The sequence below is a fragment of the Thalassophryne amazonica genome, chromosome 10, assembly GCF_902500255.1.
Source record: "Thalassophryne amazonica chromosome 10, fThaAma1.1, whole genome shotgun sequence".
Classification (NCBI taxonomy): domain Eukaryota; kingdom Metazoa; phylum Chordata; class Actinopteri; order Batrachoidiformes; family Batrachoididae; genus Thalassophryne; species Thalassophryne amazonica.
Genome location: NC_047112.1, coordinates 12,468,357 through 12,484,156, shown reverse-complemented (window position 1 = coordinate 12,484,156; position 15,800 = coordinate 12,468,357). Strand labels below are relative to the sequence as shown.

Genomic DNA, 15,800 nt, shown 5'->3' with positions numbered 1-15,800 from the left:
CCTCTCTTCATTGGCTTCCTGTTAATTCTAGAATAGAATTTAAAATTCTTCTTCTTACTTATAGGTTTTGAATAATCAGGTCCCATCTTATCTTAGGGACCTCGTAGTACCATATCACCCCAATAGAGCGCTTCGCTCTCAGACTGCAGGCTTACTTGTAGTTCCTAGGGTTTGTAAGAGTAGAATGGGAGGCAGAGCCTTCAGCTTCAGGCTCCTCTCCTGTGGAACCAGCTCCCAATTCAGATCAGGGAGACAGATACCCTCTCTACTTTTAAGATTAGGCTTAAAACTTTCCTTTTTGCTAAAGCTTATAGTTAGGGCTGGATCAGGTGACCCTGAACCATCCCTTAGTTATCTGCTATAGACGTAGACTGCTGGGGGTTCCCATGATGCACTGTTCTTTCTCTTTTTGCTCTGTATGCACCACTCTGCATTTAATCATTAGTGATCGATCTCTGCTCCCCTCCACAGCATGTCTTTTTCCTGGTTCTCTCCCTCAGCCCCAACCAGTCCCAGCAGAAGACTGCCCCTCCCTGAGCCTGGTTCTGCTGGAGGTTTCTTCCTGTTAAAAGGGAGTTTTTCCTTCCCACTGTAGCCAAGTGCTTGCTCACAGGGGGTCGTTTTGACCGTTGGGGTTTTACATATTATTGTATGGCCTTGCCTTACAATATAAAGCACCTTGGGGCAACTGTTTGTTGTGATTTGGCGCTATATAAAAAAATTGATTGATTGATTGTTCCGGCTCAGGCTTGGCACTCACATGATGCAGGACTGCTTTGTGTCCGAAGGTAAAGAAAAATGTCTATGGGTCATAGGGCCTTTTCGTATCATGCCCCAGTCTTATGGAATGGTGTCCCAGTGTCAATAACATAGTCTGATACTGTGGAGACGTTCAAGTTGAGACTAAAGACACATTTTTTTAATCAGTGTTACAGTTAATACAGTGTGTTGTGTTGTATTTTATTATTTTTAATTCTTTCTAAATTCATTCTTTTATTGTTTTTTTTGTTGTTTTTTATTGGTTTTTAACTCAACAAATTAACAAAATCAATAAAAAGAATGAAATTTAGAAAGAATTTTTTAAAAAGTAAGTGTAGCGTACCCGACCTTCTTGGAGTCCCTGGGAAGGGTACTAGATAGTGCTCCGACTCGGTTCTCCATTGTTCTCCTGGGGACTTCAATGTCCACGTGGGCAGCGACAGTGAGACCTGGAGGGGGGTGATCGGGAAGCACGGCCTCCCCGATCTGAACCCAAGTGGTGTTCAGTTGTTGGACTTCTGTGCTAGCCACAGCTTGTCAATCACAAACACCATGTCGAGCACAAGGGTGTCCATAAGTGCATGTGGCACCAGAACACCCTGAGCCGGAGGTCGATGGTTGACTTTATAGTCAGATCATTTGACCTTCGGGCCATGTGTCTCGACACTCGGGTGAAGAGAGGGGCTGAGCTGTCGACCGATCACCACCTGGTGGTGAGCTGATCCACTGGGAGGGGGAGGAAGCCAGTCAGACCTGGCAGGCCAAACGTATCATGAGGGTCTGCTGGGAATGACTGACGGAACCCTCTGTCAGCGAGGTCTTCACGCCCACCTCCAGGAGAGCTTCTCCCAGATCCCGGGGAGGTTGGAGACATGGAGTCCGAGTGGACCATGTTCTCCACCTCCATTGTTGATGGCGGCCACTCGCAGCTGTGTTCGCATGGTCTCTGGTGCCTGTTGTTGCGGCAATCCCCGAACCCGGTGGGGGGACACCAGAAGTAAGGGATGCTGTCAAGCTGAAGAAGGAGTCTACTTGTCTTTGTTGGCAGGTGAGACTCCAGAGGCAGCTGAACGGGTACCAGCAGGACAAGCGTGCTGCAGCCTGTGCGGTCACAGAGGCAAAAACATGGGTCTGGGAGGAGTTTGGGGAGGCCATGGAGGAGGACTATCGGTCCGCCTCAAAGAAATTCTGAACCGGTTCCGGTAAGGTCTATTCCAGAGTACTGGAGAGGAGAATTCGTCTGATAGTTGAACCTCGGATTCAGGAGGAGCAGTGTGGTTTTCATCCTGGTCACGGGCACACTGGACCAGCTCTACACCCTCCATCGGGTGGTTGAGGGTTCAGGGCAGTTCGCCCAACCAGTCCACATGTGTTTTGTGGATCTGGATAAGGAGTACAACCGGGGAAGACCCAGGACACGCTGGAGGGACTACGTCTCACAGCTGGCTTGGGTACAGCTTGGGGTTCCTCCCGAGGAGCTGGGGGAGGTGTGGTCCCTCCAGCGTGTCCTGGGTCTTCCCTGGGGCCTCCTCCTCCCAATGGGACGTGCCCGGAACACCTCTCCGGCGAGGCGTCCAGGGGGCATCCGGAAAGATGCCAGAGCCACCTCAACTCACTCCTTTCGATGTAGAGGAGCAGCGGCTCAACTCTGAGCTCCTCCCGAGTGACCGAGCTCCTCACCCTATCTCTAAGAGAGCGCCCAGCCGCCCTGCGGAGGAAACTCATCTCGGCCGCTTGCACTCGCGATCTTGTTCTTTCGGTCATGAGCCAAATCTCATGACCATAGGTGAGGATCGGAACGTAGATCGATCTGTAAATGAGAGCTTTGCCCCCATACTCAGCTCTCTCTTCACCACGACGGTCCGATACAGCGACCGCATCACTGCAGATGCTGCACCGATCCGTCTATTGATCTCACGCTCCATCCGTCCCTCCCTCGTGAACAAGACCCCGAGATACGTAAACTCCTCCACTTGAGGCAAGGACACTCCACCGACCTGAAAGGGCAAAGCACCTTTTTCCGATCGAGAACCATGGCCTTGGATTTGGAGGTGCTGATTTTCATCCCAAATGCTTCACACTCGGCTGCAAACCGCCCCAGTGCATGCTGAAGGTCCTGATTTGATGAAGCCAACAGAAGCACATCGTCCGCAAACAGCAGAGACGAGATTCTATGGTTCCAAAACCAGACCCCCTCTACACCCTGGTTGCGCCTAGAAATTCTGTCCATAAAAATAATGAACAAAACTGGTGACAAAGGGCAGCCCTGGCGGAGGCCAACGTGCACTGGAAACAGGTTTGACTTACTATCGGCAATGTGAACCAAGCTCCTGCTGCGGTCATACAGGGACCGGATAGCCCTTTGCAAAGGACACCAGACCCCGTACTCCCAGAGCACCCCCCACAGGGTGCCCCGAGGGACACAGTCGAACGCCTTCTCCCCATCCACAAAACACATGTGGACTGGTTGGGCGAACTCCCATGAACCCTCGAGCACCCGTTGGAGCGTGTAGAGCTGGTCCAGTGTGCCGTGACCAGGACGAAAACCACACTGCTCCTCCTGAATCCGAGGTTCGACCATCTGTTGAATTCTCCTCTCCAGTACTCTGGAATAGACCTTACCGGGGAGGCTGAGGAGTGTGATCCCCCTATAGTTGGAACACACCCTCCGGTCCCCCTTCTTAAACAGAGGGACCACCACCCCGGTCTGCCAATCCAGAGGCACTGTCCCCGATTGCCATGCGATGTTGCAGAGGTGTGTCAACCAAGACAGTCCCACAACATCCAGAGACTTAAGGTACTCAGGATGGATTTCATCCACCCCAGGAGCCTTGCCACCGAGGAGCTTTCTAACCACCTCAGTGACTTCGGCCTGGGTAATGGATGAGTCCGTCTCTGAGTCCCCAGTCTCTGCTTCCTCTTCGGAAGACGTGATGATGGGATTGAGGAGATCCTCGAAATATTCCTTCCACCGCCCGACAACATCCCCAGTCAGGGTCAACAGCTCCCCACCTGCACCGTAAACAGTGCTGGTGGAGAGCTGCTTCCGCCTGCTGAGGCGTCGGACGGTTGTCAGAATCTCTTCAAGGCTGACCGATAGTCCTCCTCCATGGCCTCCCCGAACTCCTCCCAGACCAGAGTTTTTGCCTCTGCGACCGCACGGGCTGCGGCACGCTTGGCCTGCCGGTACCTGTCAGCTGCCTCCGGGGTCCCACCTACCAACAAAGATAAGTAGGACTCCTTCTTCTGCTTGACGCATCTCTTACTTCCAGCGTCCACCGCCGGGTTCGTGGATTGCCCCCGCGACAGGCACCAGAGACCTTGCGACCACAGCTACAAGCGTCCGCATCGACAGTGGAAGTGGAGAACATGGTCCACTGGGACTCCATGTCTCCAACCTCCTCCGGGATCTGGGAGAAGCTCTCCCGTAGGTGGGAGTTGAAGACCGCGCTGACAGAGAGTTCCGCCAGTCATTCCCAGCAGACCCTCACGATACGTTTGGGCCTGCCAGGTCTGACCGGCTCCCCTCAAGGCGGATCCAACTCACCACCAGGTGGTGATCGGTCGACAGCTCTGACCCTCTCTTCACTCGAGTGTCCGAGACACGTGGCCGAAGGTCAGATGATAAGACTACAAAGTTGATCATCGACCTCCGGCTCAGGGTGCCCTGGTGCCACGTGCACTTATGGACACCCTTGTGCTCGAACATGGTGTTCGTGATGGACAAACTGTGACTAGCACAGAAGTCCAACAACTGAACACCACTTGGGTTCAGATCGGGGAGGCCGTGCTTCCCAATTACCCCCCTCCAGGTCTCACTGTCGCCGCCCACGTGGGCATTGAAATCCCCCAGGAGAACAATGGAGTCCCCAGTCAGAGCACTATCTAGTGCCCCTCCCAGAGACTCCAAGAAGGTCAGGTACTCTGCACTGCTGCTCGGCCTGTAGGCCGAGACAATGGTGAGAGACCTGTCCCCGACCCGAAGGCGTAGGGACGCGACCCTCTCGTTCACTGGAGTGAACTCCAACACATGGCGACTGAGCTGGGGAGCAATAAGCAATGTGACCCCAGCTTTCCTCCTCCTCTCCCCACTGGCAACGCCAGAAAAATGAAGCATCCAGCCTCTCTCCAGGAGTTGGGTACCAGAGCCCTAGCTGTTCGTGGAGGTGAGCCCGACTATCTCTAATCGGTATCTCTCAACCTCCCGCACAAGCTCAGGCTCCTTCCCCCCCAGCGAGGTGACATTCCACGTTCCAACAGCCAGGGGCTGTGAGCACGGACCGGGCCACCGGGCCACCCGCCCTTGACCGCCACCCAATCCTCTCTGCACCCGACCCTCATGGCCCCCTCTGCAGGTGGTGAACCCACAGGAAGGTGGGCCCATGTCACTCTTTCGGGCTGAGCCCGGCCGGGCATCATGGGCTAAGGCCCCGTCTAGCTGCCACTTTATCGTGGTGGGGGAGTTTGCGTACCTGGATGATCCTAGGAGCTTTGTTGTTGGGGGCTTTGTGCCCCTTGTAGGGTCTCCCAAGGCAAACAGGTCCTAGGTGACGGGTCAGACTAAGTGCAGTTCAGAACCTCCATGACCAGTAAAAAATCAAGGACCGAGACATCGCCCGGTATGGCGGAGTCGGGGCCCCACCCTCGAGCCAGGCCTGGGGTTGGGGCTCGCACACGAGCACCTGTTTTAAACTCATTTTAAATAGCTTTTGAACTGTTTTGTGTTTTGTGTGAAGCACCTAGGAGTGATGTTGTTGTGATTTGGGGCTTTTATAATTTGAATAAATTGAAACTGAATTAATAAAACTTCTAAAATATAAATGTATTTTATGCTCTTGTGAGGTGGTTCTTCAGGCAATTTGAAAAAGCGCTATTTCACAAAACTGCAATGGAAGTATTATTTTCACTATTACAGGTCACATGATGTACAGAGGGAGCCACATTCTAAAATACAGTGTGTGGTACGTGTCCATGGAGGAAGAGATGACTTGTTAAACTTTATGAGATATGACATTACGACAGTTTTTTTTTATTATTTAAAAAATGGTAATGCATTTAGCAGCACTTACCCATGCTCATCACCATTCATTTATCACCATTAATTTATTCATTCATTCTGTGTACCAGCTTACTCTAATAAGGAGATACATGGGGCTGGAGCCTATCCCAGCAGTCACAGGGCGAAAGGCGGGATACACCATGAACAGAACACCCATCTATCTCAGGGCCATCTGTCACAATGACAGAATTTGTGAGAAGACAAAACCCACAAGCGGCATTCCATCACTCAGCAAACTTTGTCATTTCACTCTTGTGTTTTGTTGACATTCTGAAAATATTGCATAACTTTTGTACAAATCGGCAGTGGAAACAAGAACGTGCATATGTAAATCATGTTGACCATGTTTGACAATTTCATTTCATTTCATTTCTGCACAGGAGAAGAAGCTTTAACGATCTTTGTGGACAAAAGGAAACTGAGTAAGAAAGCGGAAGTGAGCGATTACTCTGGGAACTCCTCCACTGTGACCCTGGAAGCTCTGCACCAGCTGGCCGCCTCCTACTTCATTGACAGGGAGAGCACCCTGCGAAAGCTGCACCACATCCAGATCGCCTCCACTGCAATCAAGGTATTGTCTATGTGTCTGTATTTGGTAACACTTGGGGTACCCATACTAATATCTTGATTATCAAAGATCTTGCCCATTCTCCATCAGGGTAGCATCTACATGCCATGAAAACAGGCTAAGTTATTTCCACTGAGAAGCCACAGGCAGTGTATTAAGTGTATCAACATCTCAGTCATCTTATTTCCACCTTCACGTCACCTCTGTAGTGAGCAGACAAGTACATTGTCATAGTAATTTAAGATTATTTGCATCTAAATCAGATGAACAATGAAGGAAATACAGCAGGTTTAGACACAGTCTCACATGTTGAGGTCAACCACAAACATTATCTCTGCATGATCAAGCTGGTAATGTGTTACTGAATCACTGCCTTCAACACTCAGACATTGTCTTTCCTTCTTCTCTGTGTTTCCGCCATCTTGTCTCTTTAAGATACTCTTAGGTTTCTTAAAAGTCCTCCTCCCTCCGTTGAACAGTTTTTCACCTTAGGAGCTCTCCTCTTAAGGCCTAAGACACTTTGTTAATAACGTTTATCTTACCAAGGGAAAATTATAAGAAATGCCTTAGAATTCCAGCAATTCTAAGATTTTTCTTACAATGATGTCACTAAGTGCTCATTTTAGCCTTAGGATGCTTTGTGAATATGGGCCCAGATGTTTATTCATGTGGATGAACTGTTTTGGTGTTAGAAATGGGTTCACTAAAGTCTTTGGGTCAATAAAGTATTGTAATATGTGAAAGATATTTTCGATTAACGTGTAATAAATGTCTAAAAATAAAATATGGGACCTGCATACAGGCCCGGCGCCAGAAAAAAAAATATTAAGGGGGTAATGAGTTTATCACAGGGGGTGCCCCCCAAAACAAAAACAAAAAAACAGTGGGCACCGGAGGGTACATGCCTCTGAGCGTGCGGAATGAATTGGGTGCGCTCCTGGAAAGCTCATGTATTTAGGCTACACCGTTGTAAGCGACTGACTGAGTAGAGTAAAGAGTGATGACAGTATTTTTTAATTATTATTTGAACGTATAGACCCTCGGTCAAGTGATCTCCTGCATACCACAAAACCAAACCAACACTGATCTGAGAAACGACACGAGACAGTAGATTAACCCCACATACAGTCCTCCATCACAAGCGCAAACACAGCGCAATTGGGCAAGACAGTCACACAACAGGTCAAAGATAAACCTTTCATGTAGATATACAGTGGTCCCTTGTTTATTGCGGGAGTTACATTCTATAAATAGCCCGCAATAGGCAAAATCCGCGAAGTAGACAGCGTTATTTTTTTTCAATTGTTATAGACATTTTAAGGCTGTAAAACCCCTCACTACACACTTTATACACTTTTCTCAAACAGGCATTAACATTTTCTCACTTTTCTCTTGTGTGTAAACACTCTCAAAGTTCAAACCTTAGTAGAAAAATAAGACCAACCTGTTTTCAGGCACAAACAGTTGTTTGAGAAATAAAAATAGAACATTTTCCTATAAATAATTATGATGGCTTTTAGAACTAATTAATTTAATTTTAACGATCAACCTACGAGGTTGGACACATAAGAAATTATTAATAGTGACTGACCAGTATTTCACAGTTCCTCTGATCGCGCCTCTTCGTCGTGGCGCTGCGCCGCTGTCGCACCTTTTTACACTCACACCTCGCTGCAGGTGTCTTTTTCCAAGTGAAGAACACAGTTATGGGTAGTTGTTGGCGCTCTTTTTTCTGCTGGGCGAGAAGATTCTTATAAACAGACACGCAGAACACAATGCGCGTACTCTCCCTTCGCGGTGCTGCAACAGGTGTCCCGTCATCTCGACAGAACACAGGCCTGCTTGATGAGGACGCAGAGCACAATGCACTGTAAAAAAAAAAAAAAAAAAAAAAAAGCATGCAAAATTGGACTAAAAAAAATCAGTGAAACTGCGAGGCGCTATATTTTCCAGTATTTCTTTTTCTTTCTTTTTTATTTTTATTTTTGATAACTCTCACATCCGAGGGGGCGAGGTTTATGATGTGAGGGGGCATCACCCCCAAACGCCCCCTCATGGCGCCGGGTCCGCCTGCATAGCAGGGACCTGGTACATTGCAAGAGAACATACTGTATTTGTAAGGAAAAAAAACTCACTTACCATTGTGTGCTGGATGTCTTTTATCATCAAATAAATTATTATCATATTAATTAAATAAATTATTATCATATGACTAAAACCCTTCAGTCACAGAAACGTCTATGTACATGTTGCTAAAATCCTTCACTGAGGATCCCAGACTGACACTCACTGCAGTCACTGTGAGACCTTGTGATATTCCCCACCTATTAGGATTGGTTGTGAGTGACAGTTTATCTCAAGAGAAGATGGAAATTACAGCTAAGAAATTGTAGTTTCAGTAAGTGGTTGAACAAAGTTTCTGTGATATCCCATTGGTGATTTATTAAGAGAAATATGACATAAAGTTGATCCAGATATGCTGGCCAGTCCATGGACACGAAAGGTTTAAATATTTTTCAGACACTTCAAGTTTTAATTCCTGTGGAAGAAAGAACTGTAATTAATGTCCGGTCTAGCTGCACGGAGGTGCCTTCTTCGAAACATGAACCAGGTTTGTTATTTTCTGTGTGGGTTCTTTGTGATGTGATAATGATCACTGAAAAGACCGAATTGGAAGGAGGTGCCATGATGTGCACATATGGTGAGGGGAAGCTAAATTAATCATGTGAAATATGGCTTGTGACAGGTTCCTGCCTGCTGTTGCCACCTCCACGTAGCATGGAGTCAATAGGGTGACTGAGGGGCGGACGACCCTCTCAGGTGCTTTTTTCCATTTCTTGGAATCGAGTCATAGTCAGCCTGAGAAGTACAATGTGAGTCAGACTCCCTGTAGTTATATCAAAGCTCCATCCTGCACATACACCGTGCACAGGGAGGGTTGCATATTTCTTTTGTTGCTATATGGTGGGCACACCTGAGCTGCAGAGGCAGATGCCTTTGTCTGTTTCATTTCTAGGGAATTAGTTTTTGCTGTAGCTACAGAGGGAACGAGGGGAATAGAGGGTGTACGCTTTCATGCTCCGAAGGCAGTCATCCGGTGTAACTGACAGGTGGGAAGTTGAAAGCAGAGCAGTTCACCCACCATCACTGCATGAAAGCCAGTCAAAGGAACCACAGACTCCTCCTCACTTATGCATAATTTCTACAGGGTATTGACCCACACAGCAGCGAAATAGACACATAAGTGTTGCAATTTTGTATTATTTTATTTATTTTTTTATGCGAGGAATGAAAGCCAAAGCCTTGCTTCTCTCTGCATGCAAAGGAGTAGCTGAAGCTCTTTTTTTGGAGAAAAGGCCTGTTTCTTTCGCAGTGTGCTGAGGATTAGCTGAGTTCCCTTTTAAAGATGTCATTGTGCAGCAAACAGTCTAATCGCACCGGGCAGTTTGTACAACGACTGCATTTCAAAAGCATCACAGACCATTTTTGTTTGAGTTTTTTAGATGGAATCAATAGTGATATCCCACCTTATGGGTCAGATATTGTTTGTGTCTGCACAGTGAAGAGCAAAGAGACTGAGAAAGGAAATAAGGACACAGAAAATGTCACATTTTTAGACAGACTGCCTCATGTAGTGTGTTTTTGTTCTGGCAGATTATTAGATTCATGGTTTTATAGATTGATAATCTATCAGTCAAATGGTGCAACATGGATTCATTAACATTCAAGGACTTTGTGGATTTTCGCCCTTTTAGCATTTTTCATGGGTGTGTTCTGGCTAAGGGCCCTGTCCCACTGGCATTTAGGAGGATTTGCGTATGGATTGCACACAAAATTGGCCCATATTCGCCAAACATCCGCAATATCCGTGTAACATGCCTGTATGAGTCGGCCGTCATCCGAACACGCCTGTGATCATCCGCAGAGGCACGCATGTCCACAGCCAGGATTTTCGAGCTGTTCAAAAATCTGGATGCGGATAACATCCGTCTTACATACTTCACATATACTCAATTCATACACAATACTTACTCACTCTATGCGCTGTATATCTGCCGTTAACCGCTGATATCCGCAACTGACGGGGATTTGTGGCTTGGCAGCGGACCGGGACAGTGTGTAAAACAGATATATATTGTGCCTATCATGTCCACATCACAAACTAAAACATGTTGTAGCGAATGCATACAAATTGGCCACGAATAAGGCATTTTTATTACATCTGCTTTGCAGCTGATTTGCGGACAATCTGTGAATGCATAACAAACACGTCACGTAAACCCAAAGTACTATATGAGGCAGAAAGAGACATACCTGCCAGTCAGTGCCGGTCCGGCTGTGTAAATCCACAAAGACGTAGCTGCTGCAATCAGATCTCCTCCAGGACTTTTATTTAACACCAACAAAAGGAAGAGTTGCTGTTTAGCCACAACTCACGCTGAAGTCTGTTTTCTGTGACACTCTCCAAAAAAAAAGCAAAAAAAAAAAACACAGTCTCACACCCCGAGCGGCTTCCCCCTCCCGCTCCCCAAACTCATGAACAGTTAACCCTCGCATGACAAAATGAACATTAACTCTGTGATCAACTTGTCCAAGTCCAGCAAATGCTCCAGAGGCTGTATTGTTGGTGTGAATAGTGATGCTGAAAGGAGCCAGTGCGCTTATTTTATGACCACAATGCAGATGCCGTGCACGCGCAACACGTGTGTGATGCATTCATAATACACCCGTTATACTGCCGTGATAATCTCAGTGTGTTGGATCAGTTTCCTCACTACATGTGTTATATAACCGTGATTGTTCATCATATATTTGCTATATATTATTAATATATCCGTAATTCATACTGGGACATTTGTCTTTTATGGCCATTTTTGTTGTGGACGACAATGAATGCCCGTAATTTGTGTACTCAATTCATGTGCAATTGATCCTCTCCCCAGTGGGACAGGGCTCTAAGGACCCCTTCACACGTAATGTAAATACAACCCCAATTCCAATGAAGTTGGGACGTTGTGTGAAATGTAAATTAAAAACAGAATACAATAATTTGGAAATCCTCTTCAACCTATATTCAACTGAATACACCACAAAGACAAGATATGTAATGTTCAAACTGATAAACTTTATGGTTTTTGTGCAAATATTTGCTCATTTTGAAATGGATGCCTCCAACACATTTCAAAAAAGCTGGGGCAGTGGTATGTTTACCGCTGTGTTACATCACCTTTCCTTCCTTTCCTGTCCCAACTTCATTGGAATTGGGGTTGTACGTACAACTCAGGGCAACTCAAGGCAGTAGTGCTCGTATGAGCCAGTGGTGGGCACAGTTCAGTTAATCCGATAACCGTTAATTATCGAAGATAATGTTTTCATTATCAGATTATCTTTTTAGATAACTTTAAAAAAGATTATCGGACAATTATCTTCCGATAAATTTTTGTCCGATAACTTTTAGACCGATAACGTAGTAAAAAACTGAACAGCGGCAAACATTTTTAAAATTTAAAATCAGTTGAGCACCTACCTGTTGAAAGTTTCCTATCAGATGTATAGTTCTACCCTCTGCAAACAGAAGAGAGCTGCTTCCAGGAGAAACCCCTCTATCCTCTGCAGGCAAAGGAGAACTGGTCACAAAAAAAAAAAAAATAATAATAATAATAATTTCCTTTAACACCATACTGATACGCTGGCAATATCACCCAAGTGATCCAGAGGCATACATTTTTAACTTATGGTTCAAATTTTAAAATTACTGTCATGTCTGAAGTTTTATAAAGTGAAAATATCAGATATATGTTTTAAAGTAATGTGCTAATTTTTAAGGTTTTAGTGAGCACATGCTGTGGCCAGCAGTGCATTATGGGTAGGATAGGGTAATCTCAGTATGTTCAGGACAGAACAAATGCATTTCAGACACTCTGTTCAGGCTCCACGGACAACAGCATTAAACTCTAGTGCCTAAAACTCTCGTGAATATATTGTCTGGGTTTATAGACGTTATTGTATTTGTGTTTGTTAAATTCCACGCATCTTAAATGTAGCAGACACGGATTATCTGGAATTTTGTTTTGCAAGTTTTCAAGGCCTCTACTGTCATCTACTGGCCAGTAGTGTTCATGGTAGTATTCGTCCTGAAGCTGAGCCGACACTGTATGATATTTTTAATCACAAGTTAAGTTTTTTCAAACTTAATTTACAAAAACTCTCAATGGGAGACATCAAAGTTTAAAAACAAAAACAACAAAAAAAAATCATTACAAGACAGCTCTGCAGTGTTTGCACAGGCACAATGCGAGCGGATGGATGCTTGTAGCTCTTCAGCAGCAGGGTACTCTCACGACGGCCGACGGCGGTGCGCCGCTCACAGCCCTCACGGCCCGACACGCGTTTCCTGTCATGGGATGAGTGATGCAGCTGTGATGTCCAGAACCAGAGATGTCTCAACAGCTGTGGGCAGCCAGCCATGCCCCCTGTCCTGTCAGCGCACAGACCAAGATGTCACTCTGGATCAGATGAGAGATGCCTCGCCTGTGGGGCGGTGCGCAAACCACATGCACACATGTGTTGGGGAGGCACGTGAAACACACGCACACGTGTTGTGCAGAGAGCCGACACTCTGGCACGCCACATGTGCAATAGTGATGCCGAAGGCCCGAGTGTGCTTCTTTTGTGACCGCAATGCAGATGCTGTGCACGCGCAACATGTGCGTGATGCATTAACAATACACCTGTAATACTGCCGTGATAATCGCAATGCGTCTGATCCGTTTCCTCACTACATGCGTTATATAACCGTGATTGTTCATCATATATTCACTATACATTATTAATATAGCCATAATTCATACTGGGACATTTGTCATTTTTGGCCATTTTTGTTGCGGACGACATCGAATGACCATAATTTGTGTACTCAATTCATGCGCAATTAATCCTCTCCGCAGTGGGACAGGGCCCTAAGATGGATAGTTGGGGATCATCGAGACTGTGAGGAACAGCATCCAAAAGAAAATTTCTGTTTTTCCTGTAGTTTGATTTGTGTTTTTTTTTTCTTTTTTTTTTCACATTTGGCTGTTGATCAGCACAGACTTTTAATCATTATAACTTCTTGACTGGGCCGTTAGGCAAGTGTGATCATTCTCCTTCTGGATCTTTATCAACACCAATTGGTTCTTCACTGAAAAATGTTCACTCTTCTCCTGACTTCTGTCAAGGTTGAAAACCTTTTGAGTCAACTTGCTTGCCTACCAAAAACTGGTAATTGGCTGAGAGTCATGTAACTTCTCACAGTGGTAGTGAAAGCTGGGTGGGTTGTATTTGCTTATTTTAACAAGAAATATTTTATTTGCACATTCATAAATGAACATAAAACATTGTAAACAAACACAAATCCAAAAGCAATACAAAAAAGTCTTATGTTGAAACCACAAACTATGCAAAGATTATTAAGCCGTGAGCTTGTTCAAACTACTCTGCCCCCTGGTGTCCACAAAGTGATCAATACTGCTTTAACAGTGCATCCATATATCACTGAGTATTTTTTGAAGGGTTAAAGTTAAATCTCATTTAAATTCTGCTGGCAGATTATTGTAGCAAGTGGGAACACATTTGTTTGGCAGCTTATGCAGCGAAACCTCATTTCATTGCAGAAGATTTTTAGCTTTCAGAGTGACTCATTCACTGGATGTGGCCAGGATCAAAGCATTCGTCTTCCCTTTACTCGTCTTTCTTCCTGTCTGTTGATTGAACTTTTGCTCCTTGTGCTTGAGTGCTTAAAGTATTTTAGTGACTCATTCAAGCAACCTGATTGAGGAACTTGAATCCACAAACAAAAAACAACAAAACTCATAAACCTTAGGACTTCTATCCTTTGGTGCGTGCACATATGCCACCACGTGCCAACATCCAGGTGGCCAATAATGTCCTATTAGGTGTTTTTAATAAACTAAAATGCCTGCACGGTGAATAGCAGCTGCTATGCAAAGAGGAAATTGAACACAGTGCTCATCAGTCAATTTTCGCCATATGGCATATCAAATAATTCCCTGTATGGATTCAATATTCATGTGGCCCTGAAAGCTAGGTTGTATCTCATTTTCTCACATTCAATCAGCAATAAAAATCCCCCAGAAGAGAAACAAGGGATTTATAATGTGATATAAATATTATAACAGGAGATATGCATTTGATTTTCATTTGGAGTGGATTTTTTTTCTTGCCCCACAAACTCTTTTCTTCTGGACATTTGATTAAGGTGCCCCACACAGTATTCACTTTGCCCGCAGTATTGGCCTCATTCGGGCTCCAGAGCCCTTCAGCCCTCTATGATTGCGTTATGGATCGACTGGCCCTCATTGTCTCGCCTCATCCATCTGTCACTTCATACCAACTATCCTCTGACAAGCCTGAACGGGACAAATTACTGAACAAAATATGGTGACGCGCAACCGCAAAGAGAGAAAAATGAGCACCAGTTAGGTGCTTTACACTCTGTTGTTGCAAGAAAAATGAGAGCGTGCCAAACGATATCTGTTTGTGCAAATGAGGTGAGAAAGTTCTCTGAAGAAGCTGCTTTGTTGCAAAGGTCAATCGAAATGTCTTCAATCTGAGATAAAACCAAACTGAAGCTTTCCTTCAGGAATGGAGTAACACATCAGCAAGAAACGATTTGTGCCATTATTTCACACTTCAGTAATGTTTCGCAAGCTGGTGCGCAGTAAATGGACCGCTCACAAATATTTGATTTGTATTATTTTGCTCAAATTGAGTTCTTAAACCAATTTGTCACTAAAAATACACATATTACAGTGGATGCAGTTATTGTACTTGGCCCCACAAATCTTAGAAACATGGTGTCTAACCAGATCCTTACTCTGGATGGCATTACCCTGACCTCTAGTAATACTGTGAGAAATCCTGGAGTCATTTTTGATCAGGATATGTCATTCAATGTGCATATTAAACAAATATGTAGGACTGCTTTTTTGCATTTGCGCAATATCTCTAAAATTAGAAAGGTCTTGTCTCACAGTGATGCTGAAAAACTAATTCATGCATTTATTTCCTCTAGGCTGGACTATTGTAATTCATTATTATCAGGTTGTCCTAAAAGTTCCCTGAAAAGCCTTCAGTTAATTCAAAATGCTGCAGCTAGAGTACTGACGGGGACTAGAAGGAGAGAGCATATTTCACCCATATTGGCTTCTCTTCATTGGCTTCCTGTTAATTCTAGAATAGAATTTAAATTTCTTCTTCTTACTTATAAGGTTTTGAATAATCAGGTCCCATCTTATCTTAGGGACCTCATAGTACCATATCACCCCAAGAGAGAGCTTCGCTCTCAGACTGCAGGCTTACTTGTAGTTCCTAGGGTTTGTAAGAGTAGACTGGGAGGCAGAGCCTTCAGCTTTC

At 45.3% G+C, this 15,800-nt stretch overlaps 1 protein-coding gene across 2 annotated transcripts in view; it reads left to right on the top strand.

The window, feature by feature from the left end:
- The window catches only part of LOC117518329 (BMP/retinoic acid-inducible neural-specific protein 3-like), a 178,325-nt gene that overhangs the window by 100,395 nt on the left and 62,130 nt on the right, over window positions 1-15,800 (top strand). The window contains exons 4-5 of one of the 2 annotated variants that reach the window (XM_034179433.1): window positions 2,238-2,246; window positions 6,250-6,389. The exons of the other annotated variant lie outside the window; for it this stretch is intronic. Of the exons in view, the coding sequence (XP_034035324.1) occupies window positions 2,238-2,246; window positions 6,250-6,389 (149 nt within the window). The remainder of the gene's footprint in view (window positions 1-2,237; window positions 2,247-6,249; window positions 6,390-15,800) is intronic. 2 annotated transcript variants of the gene reach the window in all.